Raw genomic sequence first — 16471 nt, 5'->3', positions numbered from 1 at the left:
ATTTCACTGAAAATGCTTACAAGGTTGTACTATTCAACTATAGTTAATTGATTTGTGCTGTGGAAAAAATTTAAAACGATTGCCACTACAAAATGCCAAACTGGTATTTGAACCCAGTGTCAGTGGACAAAATCCCCAAATCCAGATCCCTGAATAGTCTGTGCCAGCCCTGATAAAATAGATGGCATGTTGTATTGACAGCAGCTGTAGCACATATGTGCATTGATGAGGTTGGCTGCTGCACATGTTTGAAATGCCCAATGTTAGCAGTCTGTCTGTTCAGCTGTCTGCCTTCCCTCTATCTAGCTAAACCTTGATGGATTAAAACACATGCTAAACATTTTCAATTTGATAATTACTTAGTAGCTGACGTTCAAGCCTATAGTCTTTTTGTATGTAAATGTCTAATGTTATAATATAATTACTCTTACTTATTCTTCTGCTGTTTCTGTCTTGCTGACCAGGCCTTCATTGAAAGAACAGTGGACAGTCATCTTTCCTTTATTGTAGCTTATATCATTATCATTATTATTATCATTATTATTATCATTATTGTTGTTGTTATTGTTGTTATTATTATGTCTGTGCTCTTCCAGGGTCCTGCAGCACTCAGTAGATGTGACGGAGGAGGACAGAGGTCCGAGCCGTGGCAACAGGATGGAGATGTCCATCTTCTACGTCATCTACTTCGTTGTCTTCCCTTTCTTCTTCGTCAACATCTTCGTGGCTCTCATCATCATCACCTTCCAGGAACAGGGGGATAAGATGATGGAGGAGTGCAGCCTGGAGAAGAATGAGGTGAGGGAGATAGATGAAGACACGGCAAAGCTCTCTCTCTCTCTCTCTCTCTCTCTCTCTCTCTCTCTCTCTCTCTCTCTGACTGTCTTTCTTACATACAGCTCTTAGTCGAAGTTAAACATCAGCATTATTCAGCTTTAGAGGTGTTGGCAGGGAGCCACAACACAGTGATAGGGAGCTGGAGAGGCTTCAGTGTAGGTGCTAGCCGGTGATCAGGTCCGCTAGGTGGAATGTAACACACTGTTTATGACGCTCTTCTCCCCCTGACAGCCGATGATGTTAGAGACTAGTCATATGGGAACTCCTGGTCAATAGACAAGAAAATCCCAGAGATCTCCTTCACATGTAACAAGGGAATTATGCTTATAATGACCCATGCTGTCTATTCTCTTCCCATTTAAAAGAAGAGAAACTATGTTGTGTTTTTCTATCCCTTTTCTCTCTCTCTGTCTCTCTCCTTTATGCAAAATAAAGATTTGCAGCAACTGTGAAAGCACCTTCTAGTCTGTGCAGACAGTATAAATGAGATGTGCTCAGACTCTCTTTGAAAATAAATAAACGCTCCTGTAGAAAACATCTGTTTCTCCCTGAAGACTTACAAGCAAAGAGTAACAGAAAAACAGAAAATCTTGTCTTAATAAAAAAAGAAAAACACAGATTGTTTGACTGCCATGCCGTGTTGTTGACTTTTTTGTGCCTCTCTCTCTCTTTCTTGTCTCTCTCTCCTGTTCTCTCTGTTCTCAGCGGGCATGCATAGACTTTGCCATCAGCGCCAAGCCCCTGACCCGCTACATGCCCCAGAACCGACACACTTTCCAGTACCGTCTGTGGCATTTTGTGGTGTCGCCCTCCTTTGAGTACACGGTCCTGGCCATGATCGCTCTCAACACCATTGTACTGATGATGAAGGTGAGGATGATGAAGAGTGAACAAGAAAAACAAACAAAATCCAAGAAGAAAGAGGCATAATGATGAACATCTGTCTTCTTTACAGGACCATGGTCAGTGAGACCAAAAGATGACAAATCAGCCACTTCTCAAGTTTAACCAAATTAGTATCTAGTCTACATCTCCTCTTTCTCCCTCTGCCGTCACTCTTAAATACGATGTGTGAATGATGAATGGTGTCACTTTCCGCACATCCATGTTTGTTATTAGGGAAAACACAAGTCAGCAATGATACGTAAACAGTTTAACAGCAACACACACTGTTACGGCCGTGCGACTGTTAACACGTTGGTTTTAAAGTAACCATAAGATGTGTCATGCCTAACTAGAAACATGGACGTGTAGAAACTGACACGTCCTTTTTAGTTGTGCAGCAGCACTTCCACGGGCTGTGATGTTTGCATCTGGGTCTGCTGATCTCTCCTCTAGACGCTGGTTGCTGATATTTTCGGGCTTTTTCCATCCCCCCTCTCACCGCTATTTATTCCCAGAACTGGCCTTTTCTTGGGCTGTGCTGGTTGTTCAGACAGACAGAATGGCAGACAGACAGGCGCAGGGTGACTCAGCCTGTATTAAATATTGATCTATAATGTCCAGGGGCTGCTATTTAGCATGACCTCATTAACTGTGGCTGCCGCCCCCAGAGGAATGACTCCTTTTATAGTGCCACAGATGAGAGGTTCAGAGTCTAAGGCACTATTTATGGGTCTGAAGGAATCTTCCATCAACCTGCAGCTCAGCAGGGTGCAGGTCTGCGGATCAGAGCCCCGCTATCATGAGGTGGGTTGAGCTACAGTGGGGTACAGTGAATCAGTCAGGGAATATTACACTTTTTATCCTTTTTTGTGATCACATTTTTGTTGTTCATTTAAATCTTTTACACAAAGGACAAAACCACTCCTCACAGGACATAAGACAAACAAGCATATCCAGCCAGACCCTCCCACAGGACTTCCACAACCCTTTACTGAAACACTGAAACCTGTTGCCTCCAAGGAACGCAGAGTAGCACCTTTATGCTTTCAACAGCATTCACTAACTATTTACATTACTATATTTTGCACTATGCATCCGTGCAACAGACTGTTCCATGTGAAGGATGTCCAAAAAAGTAAGTAACCATTGCTGTCTCTGCAGAGAGTGCGGGGCCTGCCAACGTAAAGCAATCTTTTTTTTTTAGCTGCTGTTAGGCCGGCCAGCCAGACCCGTCGTTGTATCTTTTATTCCTAACACAGATTATTTACTCTGCCACCTTTGTGTTTTCAGTATTACTCGGCCCCGCCGGCGTACGAGGCTGTACTGAAGCACCTGAACACAGCCTTCACTGTTCTCTTCTCCGTCGAGTGTGTCCTCAAGATCATGGCCTTTGGCTTCCTGGTGAGAGGAAAAAGAGCTGAACACAGTGTCCACACGAACTCAAGATCATATCATGCTATTGTACCTTTGGAAATTACTCATAGCATCTCTTCCCTATTTCTACAGAACTACTTTCGAGACACGTGGAACATTTTCGACTTCATCACTGTTTTGGGCAGCATCACTGAGATAGTGGTAGACTTGCAGGTAATAAGAAAAGCATGAACAAGTATGAATGAAAGTGTGTGTAGTAGAGTGTGTGCAGAAAAATGGCTTTATACCCTATTATCCTCTTGTCTGCACAGTACGTCTCTCTCTGTCTGTTTCCCTCACTCTTTAGTATTTATGTGAACATTGCTGTACCTGTGAATATCAAGTGTGATGCTGTCAGTGCAGTAACAATGTCAGGCTGACATCACTCACCATCACAAGTAACCATCTCCCTCTCTCTTTTCTCTCCTCTCCCAGTCTGTTGATACGTTCAACATGAGCTTCTTGAAGCTGTTCCGAGCGGCTCGTCTGATCAAGCTGCTGAGGCAGGGCTACACCATCCGGATTCTTCTGTGGACCTTTGTGCAGTCCTTCAAGGCCTTGCCCTACGTCTGCCTGCTCATCGCCATGCTCTTCTTCATCTACGCCATCATTGGCATGCAGGTCAGGAGGCGCACAGACAGATGCGTGATCAGTCTCTGTCTCTCTCCAGACACATCTTTTAACGTATTACCATTTGGTGGCCATTTTTATCCGAAGTGCCTCACAGCACCATGAGTGCATTTATTTTTAGCACGAGTGGCCCCAAGGGGAATCAAACTCTCAACAGTGGCGGTGTTAATGCTATGCCCCTACCAACAGAGCTATTATAGGACAACATACAAACAATTTTGCAACCCATGTGGTTTTTATTATGTATTGTACATATATGTATTTTTACTGCTGTCTGGTAAAAACCTTGTATCTCCAAAATATAGTCTTTTCAGGAACTAAGAAAAGGACCACCATGAATTTTTGAGTTTATCTGATTGATTTTGAATGGATTTCATCAGCCCAAGGGTTGTAGACTGTTCTCATCCTGTAGAGAGATATTATACTTCAGTTGATACATGAAAGAAGTTAAAACATGAAAAGTTAGGAGGTTTTCACCTGATAAGCGATGATATGTGTGTGTATATCCGCATGTTGTCTGTCTACCTGTGACTATCTGCCTGTCTGTGTGTTTTGGTAGCAATTTTTGTCTCATTCCTTGTCTCATTTGTTTGTATGAATCAGGTGTTTGGGAACATTAAGCTGAATGGGGAGACTCACATTAACCAGCACAACAACTTCAAGACCTTTTTTGGTGCTCTGATGCTGCTCTTCAGGTAGGACACACTGGGATCTGCAGTCCCATTCTTCAGATATTTGTTTATTCAATACTGATGCTACATGCTGTTAGACAGGGTCATAGACAGTCTTGGTCCAATCTGAAATTGAACACTTGGCCACTCAATGCTGCGCTTGATCCAGTGGCCACTTAGCTTGAACCTTCCAGTGTAGCCACTGCCTGTGCATCTCGGTTAAATTGAGATCTGGCAGTGATCCAAACCACATTTGATTCCAGCTAAATAACAGCATTCTTCAATGTGCTTTGAATGATGTTGCTAGGTGACAGTGCTAAGAGAAGGTAAATACTGAAGGGGTCATTCAGTATCAAGGGGTGATAGATGCTGCTGCGTACCACTTAGCCACTTGGCAAACAGCTTTTGAGACTTCTTCTTCTTCTGAGACTTCTTCTTCTTTTGAGAGTTCTACATCTGGTGATGAGGAGACGCAGATCAAGCCTTGAAGTGGCTAACTAGGCCAAAGCGCTAAGTGTTGACATTGTGCTTATTTCTCCTAGTTCAAGTTCAAGTTAAAGTTTATTGTCATGTGCATTGAAAAAAATACAGTCTGTACATTTCATTGCAATGAAAAGCTTGTGCCCTGGCTCTCTGCCCTTAAAAAATCATGCAAGTACGTATGAAACTTCTGGGTGCATTACACATGCATTAAAAGGATAATAAAAACAATAAAACGGTAATTGCATAAAAAGGGCATTAAGACCAACAAAGACCAACAAACCAACAACAAGCAGCCCTACTTGTGTGTGTGTGTGTGTGTGTGTGTGTGTGTGTGTGTGTGTGTGTGTGTGTGTGTGACAGAACGCATGACCACTGCTGATGATTCTGAGCACCTGAGGGTAAAAACTGTCTGTGAGGCGGGTGGTGCGAGTCCTGATGCTTTGATAGCGCTTTCCAGATGGCAGAATTGAGAACAGACTGTGAGCTGGATGGCTGGGGTCCTAATCAATTACTCATCCGGGTGTTGTGTGATGAATGTGTCCAGGAGCGCCACTGGGGAGTCGTGGCAGGAGATCATGCTGTCGTGTCTGGGGGGACAGCAGTGTGAGACGGACCCATCTATCCCACACACACTGACCTCCGACCACGAGGGGGGCTGTGGGACGGACTTTGCCTATTTCTACTTTGTCTCGTTCATCTTCTTCAGCTCCTTCCTGGTAAGAAAGGCAAAGTAACTACTATGGTTGTCAACAAAGATATCTTTGGCTTGTATGTAATCATATTAATATTTCAGCCTTGTTCAAGTCTGTCTAAAGATTTAACTACACTTACTACATCCAATATTTTTTAATGACCTGGTATTGAGTTGCAAACCCCAACATGAGTTTCAATTGTCTCATAGCTTACAAATGCTTCTTTAACCTTTACAGCTGAAGTAGATGGGTTCAAAGCTCTCATGCGGATTCACCTTCAGTGTATTTCATGGAAAGGCCAACCATTCCTAATATTTTGTGAATTCAGTTCATGTTTTCTCCTCTAACTGTTGAGGGAAGCTGAGGGAAACCCTCTACCTTCACACACATGTTGTTTGTCTCCTATCCAGATGCTGAACCTGTTTGTGGCTGTGATCATGGATAACTTTGAGTATCTGACTAGAGACTCGTCCATCCTGGGGCCCCACCACCTGGATGAGTTTGTGCGGATCTGGGGGGAGTATGACCGCGCCGCCTGGTCAGTGTCTCTCAATCTCTATATTATACCAACCCAGGGGGGAGTGTCCAGTGTTCAGTGATGTCCAATGATACTGTTTTACACTCTTACTCTGAAATATAAACATAGACAACAAACCCCAGATTACTCACATCACTACCAAGGTAGTACAATAACACACTATTAACACACATACCCACCTCACATTCAGTTCAAATACATTCAATAGACAGCAGACTATACATATCTCTCTACATACACTCGCCGAGCACTTTATTAGGAACACCATACTAATACTGGGTAGGTATCAGCCTTCAGCTCAGTGTCTGCCTCAAGGTTTGACATGATGCTTTTCTGCTCACCACAGTTGTAAAGAGGTTATCTGAGTTACTGAAGCCTTTCTGTCAGCTCCAAACAGTCTGGCCATTCTCCTCTGACCTCTCTCATCAACAAGGCGTTTCCGTCCACAGAACCGCCGCTCACTGGATGTTTTTTGTTTTCGCACCTTTCTGTGTAAACTCTAGAGACTGCTGTGCGTGAAAATCCCAGGAGATCAGCAGTTTCAGAAATACTCAAACCAGCCTGTCTGGCACCAACAACCATGCCACAGTCAAAGTCACTGAGATGACATTTTTTCCCCATTCTGATGTTTGATGTGAACATTAACTGAAGCTGCTGACCTGTATCTGCGTGATCTTATGCATTGCACTGCTGCCACATGATTGTCTGAATGGATAATTGCATGAATAAGCAGGTGTAATAAAGTGCTTGGTGAGTGTATATACAGCCAACATTATAGCACTGTAGGCAGCAAGGCATACAGTATGGTTGCAGCGGTAATGTACGGTATGAAATACGCATTACTAGTGGTGGGTACCACCATATTACAGAATTTATACTGGTTGGCATATCTGTTATCAGTATGAAAATGAATATCAAAATGTATCAGTTTAGCTTCCTTAGCAGGGTTTTTAAAAGCAAAATATCAACTTTAACTCCCCTGCAGTTTAATCAAGCATATTTAACAACTCAGGAAAGGTCTGAAAGACACTTGGGGAAGTTGTTAAAAAATCTGTGCCTTGAATTTATCACCTCTTCTGTCTCTTTATTCATAAGGATTAGAAGAACAATCACACTGTAGCTGTCTAGCATCAGCGAACAGCATCTGAACTGGTTGCAACAGACGTTAATGGTGATCAACCATGTGGAGCAAGTGACTGCAAAAGAGGATTATACCAGCCAGTAGAAAGTATTGTTTAACAAAAACCAATAATAAACAATTTTCTGTTGATTTAACTGATATTCATATGGGATTTTCATATCTGTGCCCACCACTAATTCATATTGTTTTGTCGAAATGCTGCTATCAAGTCCTAAAACTATTCTTTTCAGTGTTTTTTTTACGCCAGAGGACGCAGCCTCCGCCTCATCCAGCCTTGTTGTGGACTATACTTCTGTAATTACCCACAACTAAACGCATGTATGTTCTTTCCAGTGGTAGGATCCACTATAAGGAGATGTACAAAGTTGTACGCACTATCTCACCTCCCCTGGGCTTTGGGAAGAACTGCCCCCACAGGGTGGCATGCAAGGTTTGGTTCCCCCACGTCAAACAAAATCCCCTCTGCCTCTTCCTCGTGGGATCCTTCCTTCCTATCCCTCCTTTCCTTCCCTTCACCAACTCTCACCACCCTGCCTGATCTTAGGGGGGTTGGGGGTGTTACTCAGCTCTGCCTGGGTCAAAGAATGACGACACTCCAGTCTCAGGGTACTAAGGCACAGGACATCCCTAATACATCCAGGCTTTTGAGTGAACATGCATAAGATTTATTTTATCAAAGCACTTTAAATTCGCTTTTGAAGCTCGGGGGAAGCCTGTCTCTTTCTACCCATTGGATCTGGCTTAAAGCAGGCATTCAGTACTCTAGACACACACATACATACACACATGCACGCATTCACACACACTTACACACACACACACACACACTTAGAATATCTACGAGGTAAGTATTTGGTTTTTACACCAGATCCAGTGAGGCTGTCATTCCTTTGCTCATCCTGTCCAAGGTTTTTTCTCCTTTCCCAGATTTCTATGCCCTGTTGGCAGCATAGAAAGAATACAGCCTGTGTTTTTTTTCTTTCTTTACTCTCCTTCTGTCTGATGACATGGAATAATACTTTCTCTTTTATCTCCTCCATTTTTTGTTCCTCTCTTTTACCCTTATTCCTCTCCTGTGTTCTTTTCCTCCTCCATTCCTTTGGGAATGCACTCCCTGACTCCTCCACCGTTATTCACTTTCTCATCATCCCCCCTCTTCCTTCTCCTCCTCTCCTCCTCCTCTTCCTCATCCCCCTTCTTGTCCTCATCTTCATGGCTACCTGGCGCCCCCAGTGGTCGTATCCATTACACTGACATGTATGAGATGTTGACCAACATGTCGCCACCTCTAGGCCTCGGCAAGAAATGCCCCTCCAAGGTGGCATATAAGGTAGACTAAACACTGGAGATTGACAGGCACTGCCTTCATATTTTAATCGAGGAGAAGCACTGTGAAACCTCATTTTGTGTGTCATACATTGGATACGCAAAGGCATTTTTTTCTGTTGATTACATGATGGAGTATTGCTTGTTTAAACAGTTTTATGTTCCAGTGTTTTTTCCATTGGCAGAGGATGAGTGCTATAGTAATGATTTGCCTGTTTTGGTATCGCTTTGCATCTTGGCAGAGAACTAAGACATCATTATCTGTTTGCTGCTATTTGATGAAAGAGGCTTGGTGGAATTTATTTTTCTAAGCCAGTCAGAAGGCCTTAATGAGCAAGTTGTTAAACATCTAAAGGCTAAAACTTGTTATCGGTGGAAGTTTGCTGTCAAATGTTTACATGTCTTTCATTCTTCCTTCTCTGTTTCTTACATATACCTGTCTGCATGTGCCTCCTGCCTCAGCGCAGTGTGTGTGTGTAACGTGTGTGTGTGACTGTTTGTGTGTATGAGTCTTCTAGCCTGCATGCATGTTCCATTACAGATGAACGCTATTCTCTTTCCGCACAGTGTGCTGTGTGAGTCTCTTTTTGTTTTGCCAAACCAGATAAACAATACACATAGGCTTCAGTCAGTATACTGAATCTATAGTAAATTTAATCTAACCAATCACAGAATTTATAGATCAGCTATTCACAAAAACAGCTATGTCAGTTTATGGTATACATTTGAACACTTCTACCTTGTATCTTTAGTTTTGTTTTGTATGTATCATTGTTGTTTGGTGCCGTGGGTTGTGACTGACCGTCTCTCCTCTCCCTCCTGCCATCAGAGGCTGGTTCTGATGAACATGCCTGTGGATGAAGGGATGTCCGTCCACTTCACCTCCACCCTCATGGCCCTCATCCGCACCGCTCTGGAGGTCAAGATAGCCAGAGGTTAGAGAAAAACTCAAAACATGAGTTGACAGCCAGGTATAAATTCCATGTCCAAAGAAATGAAGTTAAACGTGTGTGTGTGTGTGTGTGTGTGTGTGTGTGTGTGTTTTTCTGTGTGTGTGTGTGTGTGTGTGTGTGTGTATAACTGTGTGGCTGTGTATTTCCAGGAGGGGAGGACCGAGGTCAGATGGACATTGACCTGCAGAAGGAGATCAGTGTCATCTGGCCTCACCTCTCTCAGAAGACGCTGGACCTGCTGGTTCCCATCCACAAAGGTGACATCAGCATTACTCCTGCCACTAAACAGCAGATTACTTCATATCTGGAGGGTTTAAAATGATTTATAGCAGTATTATTAGTAGTAGTAGTAGTTGAAGTAGTAGTAAAATTTGATTTCATTTTTGCATGGATCCACATTAGCTACCACCAGAGGCGTTATGTGTGTCAGTGTATGGACCATTTCTGCTGCTGAAAATTCTCTCTGCTCTGTCCCTTCCAGCCAGTGACATGACCATAGGAAAGATCTATGCCGCCATGATGATCATGGATTACTACAAACAGAGCAAGGCCAAGAAGCTGCGACAACAACTGGAGGAACAGGTACTGTGCAGATCTGGATTTTTAGCTCCTTTTCATTCTTATTTTATACAGTATGTGATTTGCTTGCTTACCCGTTGTTTTAAATTGGATGCTTTGGAAAGCATTTTTTTCTTTTGAACTGCATTATGAACAGTTTTGACTTGATTTTATTCATTGCAATGGTAGCAGACTATTTGTAGCATATCTTAATTTCCCATCTCTCTCTTATATGCCTTTTCCTCCCCACAGAAACATGCTCCTATGTTCCAGCGTATGGACGCCTCCTCTCTGCCTCAAGAAATCCTGTGCAGTGCCAAAGCCCTGCCGTTCCTCACACATAGTGCCGGATCTGCTCTGTAAACCATCTACTTTTAGTCTCTCTTCATACTGGCTTGTGGTTTTTTATGCAAATGCTGTTGTTTACGCATAATGGATTCTGCTATGCTACGCACTCTGCTATTCCCAATATGTCCTGTATTCCCGCATCATCACCAACAGTGAAGGACGTGTGTGTGTGTGTTTGTGTGTGTATGTGTGTGTGTGAGGTGTGTGTCATTCAGTTGCCCTGTCTGAGTCTCTCTCTGTGTTTCCCCTCAGAGCACCAGAGGAGGCTTTGTGGCGCTGAGCCCCATCTCCCCCCAGGAGATGTTCCTGCAGCCGCTGGCTCACACCATGGAGGAGAAGGAGGAGGAGGAGGACTACCACCTGCCCTACCACCACTACCACCACCCACACCATCACCAACACCACCACTTACACACACTGGTAATGACCTGGTCTCAACAAAACAAGAATATCTGGTCATAGTCACCGTCGGCAACTTGTGAAACTGGTCGCCAGAATTCCATTGAAGACCCCATGAAACGCCATCTTTACTTCTTGATTTGATGTATTTCCTGTTGAAACAAGAAGCTGGAGTGGGACTTAAGATAGTGAGGGTTTTCCAGGAAGTAAAAGTAATGGGAGTTAATCACATGGGAACTTAAATATTGTGTTTTTATTTAATTTAAATGTTGTCAGCCTTGGTCGTCTTGTTTCCTAGTTTGTTGTCACAGAAACTGAAATTTTGTTCTGAAATGACTCACCAGCAGCCAATCATGGTGAAGCTGAAACACCGCTATGCATGATGGCTAGCAATTATCTGGCTCAAATCAACCATCGGACAGTAACACGGCAATGTGGTTGCTAGCAGTATGAATAGAGTAGTCTTGCATTATTTTCTGCTTTTGCTGCTACAAAAAGAGAGAATATTATCAACGGAATGAAAAAAAGGACTCCATGCAGAAACTCTTTACAATACACTGTCTTTATTACTAAACTTTCTGTTATTAGACCATCATCAGAGCATTCTCATAATGACTCAGTCTAAGTCAGATGATTCATTTACTCACTTCCCAGATTTCCTCGGGTTGCCCATTGTCCTCTGTTGTCATTCATGGGTATCGTAGCCTGAAAGTTAGAGTGGGCTTGTGGCTGGAAAGTCCCCAGTTTGATTCCTCAGTCTTGGTGGGGGAAGTGAATGAGACTCAGCCCGCCCCTCTGTGGTATTTGCGTAGGTGCCAGAGGTAGTGGAGTACAACCGAGTGATGCAGCAGGCCAGGCAGGACGGCACAGTGGTGAGATCGCCTCAGCGGACAGCGTCTATCAGAGCGTCCTCCATGCCCAGACTGGCTGTTGATGCACAGGTAAATACTTTGTAATGAAGTCAGTTTTTAAATAGTACTCAACAACTTTGGTGCCACAAAGTGTTTTACAAAGGATAAAACAATTAGCATTTACGTGAGGTACAGCGGGTCGACACTCCTTACTAGCTTCTCTTACTTGAAGGATTGTGTGGACTTGTTAAAACAGCAATTATAGTTTCAATTGACACTGTTCTCTCAGCACATAATGTGTTCTGTGTGTTTGTGTGTGTGTATGTGGTGTCATGCATGGTTGGTCATGTGTTTCCTCATCTGGTTGTATGTACGTAGTCTGGGACAACAGCAGACAGTAAGCTGATGAAGCGCTCCTTCTCCACCATCGGAGACCAGTGTGTGAACGGCCTGTGGCAGGAGGAACACTCTCTGGAGAGAATCAGCCCCGACCGCACATACAGGCCACGACAGAGGAGCTACAGAGGTCAGTTACCCATACCGCAACACTGGAACACTTATAGTCCAATTTATATTCATGGTTCTTCTCCTTTATTCAGGATTTCTGTGGTTGTGGAAAACCTGAGAGTGATGGAATTTGAAGTGTCTGTTTTACAGGCAAAGTTATGGAAAGTACAAAGGGCAAAAAGGTTCATGGAAGGTTCATGAAAATTCAGCTACTCTTGGAGAACAATCGTTAAAGCTTTAATATTTAGAACCAACACTACAAAAGCCTTTGTCAGGGTCATGTGTGGTCATCAAAAAATTTAGTCAATAACATCCAAAATGGCACAGTGTTCTTGACTGTGAGATGGGATTTATGTTCTTAAGAGGTTCAAACCTTATGGTACTTCCTACACCAATAGATAGTTTGTTTTGGTTTTAAATTCTGGTGTCATATTGATCTGAGGTAGCCATTTTGGATGAAAACATATAAAATTATGGAAAATAAAATGTTCTGGAAATTTGGAAGGAAACACCAAGCTGGGCTACTGGTGGATTTAGGTACCTTTGATTAAACCCAGATGACAAAATAATAAAATCCAGATTACATGGTATTCGTACAAGGACTAATTATTTTTCTCTAGCAAGTCCAAAAAACTGAAGGTGGTGTTCTTTCCTTCATCTTTTTTTTTGACTAACTGAAATGTACCTCGACTCTCAGGCCCCAAAATCAACCACAGAGAAGCGGGTGTTCATGAGCGGGGGCGGTCTAAGGAACGACGCCACCTGCTGTCTCCTGACGTGTCACGCTGCAACTCTGAGGAGCGCAGCCAGGACCAATCGCGAGAGAGGAGACAGTCCCGCTCACCTAGCGAGGGACGCACACATGCCTTACAGAGACAGGTGGGAGTACATATGGTTCTCAATCCCAGTTCTAGGGACCCAGAATCCTGCTGGTTTTCATTCTAATCGTCTAATCAGAGGCTATTTTGCACTATTTTGGGGTGCAAGGTGAACTACCTGATAGGATAGAAAACCAGCAGTGGTCTGTCCCAATGACAAGGATTGAGATCCACTTTATTAAACAAAGCTAAAATTGTAGTATACACCAGTGCTTTCCACAGTACTGTTCTTGCATAAAGACATTATAACTGTGTGTGTGTTCTTTGCAGGTCAACACATCAGGCAGCCCCGCCCATTCAGCCTCAGAGTCCGGAACGCCGCGGAGTCGGCGCCAGCTGCCCCAGACTCCCTCTCGCCCGCGGCCTCACATCTCCTACTCTCCTCTGGTCTGCCAGGCCCACCCCTCTCCCACACCAGCAGCCTCCTCCGAGGGACGGACGCAGCCTCAGGACGGCCCCGGGGTCTCGACGGAGACCCCGTGGAGGGCTGACAAGGAGGGCGGGCCGCTGGCTGCGGGTCAGGGGTCGTCCGGCGGTCAGGGAGGTCAGATTTCAGGAGCGAGCCACTCGTCCCCTCACCGCTACATCTCAGAGCCCTACCTCCCGTTCCACGAGGACTTCCAGAGTGGCGAGGCAGGCGAGAAGCAGGAGACCCTTACCTTTGAGGCCGCCATGGCGACCAGCCTGGGACGGGCCAACGCCATAAGCTCCGCCCCTCAGCTCAGACACTCCTGGCAGGTTCCTAACGGGCATTTCCGCAAGCACTTGGGCCAGGCCAGTCCGGTCGGCGCCAGCGAGCTGCTGAGCGACACGGACGAGGACGACCGCTGCTAGGAGCCAGAGAAGAAGAGAGGGAAGAGGATGGACAGAATGACTGGTGACCTCAGAGCCGCTCCGCCACACGAGACTCAGCAGAGACTCTGAGAACTGGACAGTCTCAGTACTAGTAGCATTACACAGCCAGTACTGAGTGCCTGGACTATGTATGTGTATGCTTGGACTTGTGTGAGTGTGTGTCCATGTGTGTATGTGTGTGTGTTGACAAAGGGGTTCGGGAGGCATGCAGGTGTGTATGAACATGCATGTGTGTTTGTGTGTGTCCGTGTGTGTGTGTGTGTGTGTGTTCTCAAGAGAGAAAGTTTGCCAAATCAAGAGAAAAAGTTGAGACAGACTGTACTGTAAGTAGCTGACTGCAGGCAAACCCACACGGTGCCAAGTTGGTGTTTTGATTGTTATTTGAACAAAAATATGGTGAAACGAAGATTCAAGGTGTCCTAACTGCTCGTTGGACCCCAGAAACCCGATTTAAGTGCATTGCGGGTAGGTGAACATACAAGTAGCATGTTAAACTGTAATATGAGGAATGTATTTTAGCCTATTGGTTCTTATGTCCAGGTAATTTGAGAAGGTTGCTGTCCTTACTGTGTATAGTTATACGAGTAGCAATGAAACAGCGGTTGATTCTGAGTATACGACTGGCAACCAGCCATCCCAAACTTACTGTCAACAACAAGAGCATCCACATGGTTTGCGGGCATTATACAGTCACATATCTAATGGATAAATACTCATTATGGGAAGTCAATTTCCAAGCAACCACTACAACATATTACACCAGGACATAAACCAAACTAAACTGAGCTAAACCCTCCAGTGACGCCCCAGCTGATAGCAATGACAGTGTGAACAAGATTAATCTGGAGCACAGTACAGGTTCAGGTCGGCACTATAGTGTGAAAAAGATGCTAATGACCCCTAACCAGATTACAGTATATGAGTCATGTGTTGCCTCGGGATACTGGAGCATCAGCTGTATAATATATGATTCCCACTGAAATCGAAGAGGTGTATCTCGGACCCAAAAATGAAGATCTGTGAAAATCTGAGGGACTAGATGAGTGTCCTAGCACTTCTGGTACACAGGACGTCAGTAAGGAGATTATCCATCATGACGAGACCGTCACAAGGACTGGACCAGCGCAGAACTAACACAGGCCTGTTCTGTTCTGTTCGTGGACTATAATGACCGTCTGTGGGACAGACAGTGCGGGTCCTGTTACTATGCGAAGGCAAACTGATGTTCGTTCCACAGTAAATGTTCTTGTGCTGGAAAACCACTGTCGATGTCATGTGCTGCCGGGTGCCGAGTCAGAGAGTCGACTAAAGCCATTTTTCTTCCTGTACATAGAGCCGAGGATGTGTCTTCTTCAGGGTGTGTTGCCTTCTTTCGTGTGATGATGATAATGATGAAAACTAACTGTCCTTTATACATGTGATGCAAATGATTTCAACAACATGGATGTTTTTACAAAAGAAGAATCACAGGCACACTATGGTTTTGTCTGTATGTTAATTGCCACATTATTTCTATCACACCGCACTAGGTTTGCTTTTTGGTCTGTAGTTGAGTTGTAGTAAATCTCCATTGGCGTGATGGTAATGATCATGATAACGATGATGATGATGATGAAAGATGTGTCTATTTTAGAGCTGCCTGATTTTTCTTATTTTACTGTTTCCATTACATTATATAGGATTTATAAACTATTTGACCAACAAAGTAATTTTTCATCAAACACCAGACAGAGAAATGTTTACGCTTCTTATTTTCAATCCCAGCATTCACTATCAATATCTTTGAACATTCCAGCTTTCGAACACTTACTGTTCCCCCTAAATAAGATAGTTTATGTAAATTTATATCATGTGTTGTTGTGTTATTGTAATATGTTCAGTTTGACATGTTTCTGAAATGTGAATATAGGACATATCTGGAATGAGGTTCCACAGGCCAGAAGAGGTATTTCCCTCTGTCACACTTACAGAAACCTGCTGGAGTCCAGACAGAGTGTCCCGGACTAAAAATATCTCTTTTAGTGGAGAAATCTCCATTGAAGTGTGTTGAGTACAAGGCTTGATTTCTACAGTATACAGGTTAGGATTACAGTCTCTAGGACCATGCTTAACATGTACAGTACAGCCTAGGACTAACCTCGATATCAATCTGTACAGAGCAGCCTAGTCTGTGCCTGGGGAAACCGGCCCAAAGACTTCCCTGTTGAGCCTGGATTTCCTGGATAGAGATGCATTCTGTTAAATATGTAGGATAAACTGTACAAAATAAATCCATGTCTAATTTATTGCACTGTTTATATTGTATTTTAATCATGATGCCTGTCTATGACTTTGACGAAGAAGTGTTTGCATATCTGTTTAAAGGACCATTAAAGAGAGATCAATTGTCTTTATCTGTTACTGGCTGATGTAACTGCAATTGTGTTCTTTCAAAATTAGCTTCATTTGTCAATAGCAGTTTTCAAAGTCATATATTAGATGTGAAGTTAGTTTGGGTGCCCATAAT

General features: G+C 43.8%; 1 protein-coding gene across 1 annotated transcript in view; it reads left to right on the top strand.

The window, feature by feature from the left end:
* Positions 1 to 13993, top strand: part of LOC139651123 (voltage-dependent R-type calcium channel subunit alpha-1E) — a 63629-nt gene extending 49636 nt beyond the window's left edge. The window contains exons 29-46 of the mRNA XM_071527975.1: positions 597 to 798; positions 1543 to 1707; positions 3013 to 3123; positions 3229 to 3309; positions 3571 to 3756; positions 4369 to 4460; positions 5464 to 5635; positions 6022 to 6149; positions 8524 to 8620; positions 9446 to 9551; positions 9719 to 9826; positions 10051 to 10151; positions 10380 to 10486; positions 10730 to 10895; positions 11687 to 11815; positions 12104 to 12251; positions 12930 to 13111; positions 13381 to 13993. Of these exons, the coding sequence (XP_071384076.1) occupies positions 597 to 798; positions 1543 to 1707; positions 3013 to 3123; positions 3229 to 3309; positions 3571 to 3756; positions 4369 to 4460; positions 5464 to 5635; positions 6022 to 6149; positions 8524 to 8620; positions 9446 to 9551; positions 9719 to 9826; positions 10051 to 10151; positions 10380 to 10486; positions 10730 to 10895; positions 11687 to 11815; positions 12104 to 12251; positions 12930 to 13111; positions 13381 to 13944 (2845 nt within the window). The 3' untranslated portion in view covers positions 13945 to 13993. The remainder of the gene's footprint in view (positions 1 to 596; positions 799 to 1542; positions 1708 to 3012; positions 3124 to 3228; positions 3310 to 3570; positions 3757 to 4368; positions 4461 to 5463; positions 5636 to 6021; positions 6150 to 8523; positions 8621 to 9445; positions 9552 to 9718; positions 9827 to 10050; positions 10152 to 10379; positions 10487 to 10729; positions 10896 to 11686; positions 11816 to 12103; positions 12252 to 12929; positions 13112 to 13380) is intronic.
* Positions 13994 to 16471: the final 2478 nt, after the last annotated feature.

Source organism: Centroberyx affinis, unplaced genomic scaffold, assembly GCF_046629955.1.
Source record: "Centroberyx affinis isolate AG114_WGS23_722 - 3 ecotype Tasmania unplaced genomic scaffold, CSIRO-AGI_Caff_v1 ptg001598l_1, whole genome shotgun sequence".
Classification (NCBI taxonomy): Eukaryota; Metazoa; Chordata; class Actinopteri; order Beryciformes; family Berycidae; genus Centroberyx; species Centroberyx affinis.
Note: the sequence above shows the minus strand (reverse complement) of the source record. Positions and strands in the feature narration are given on the sequence as shown.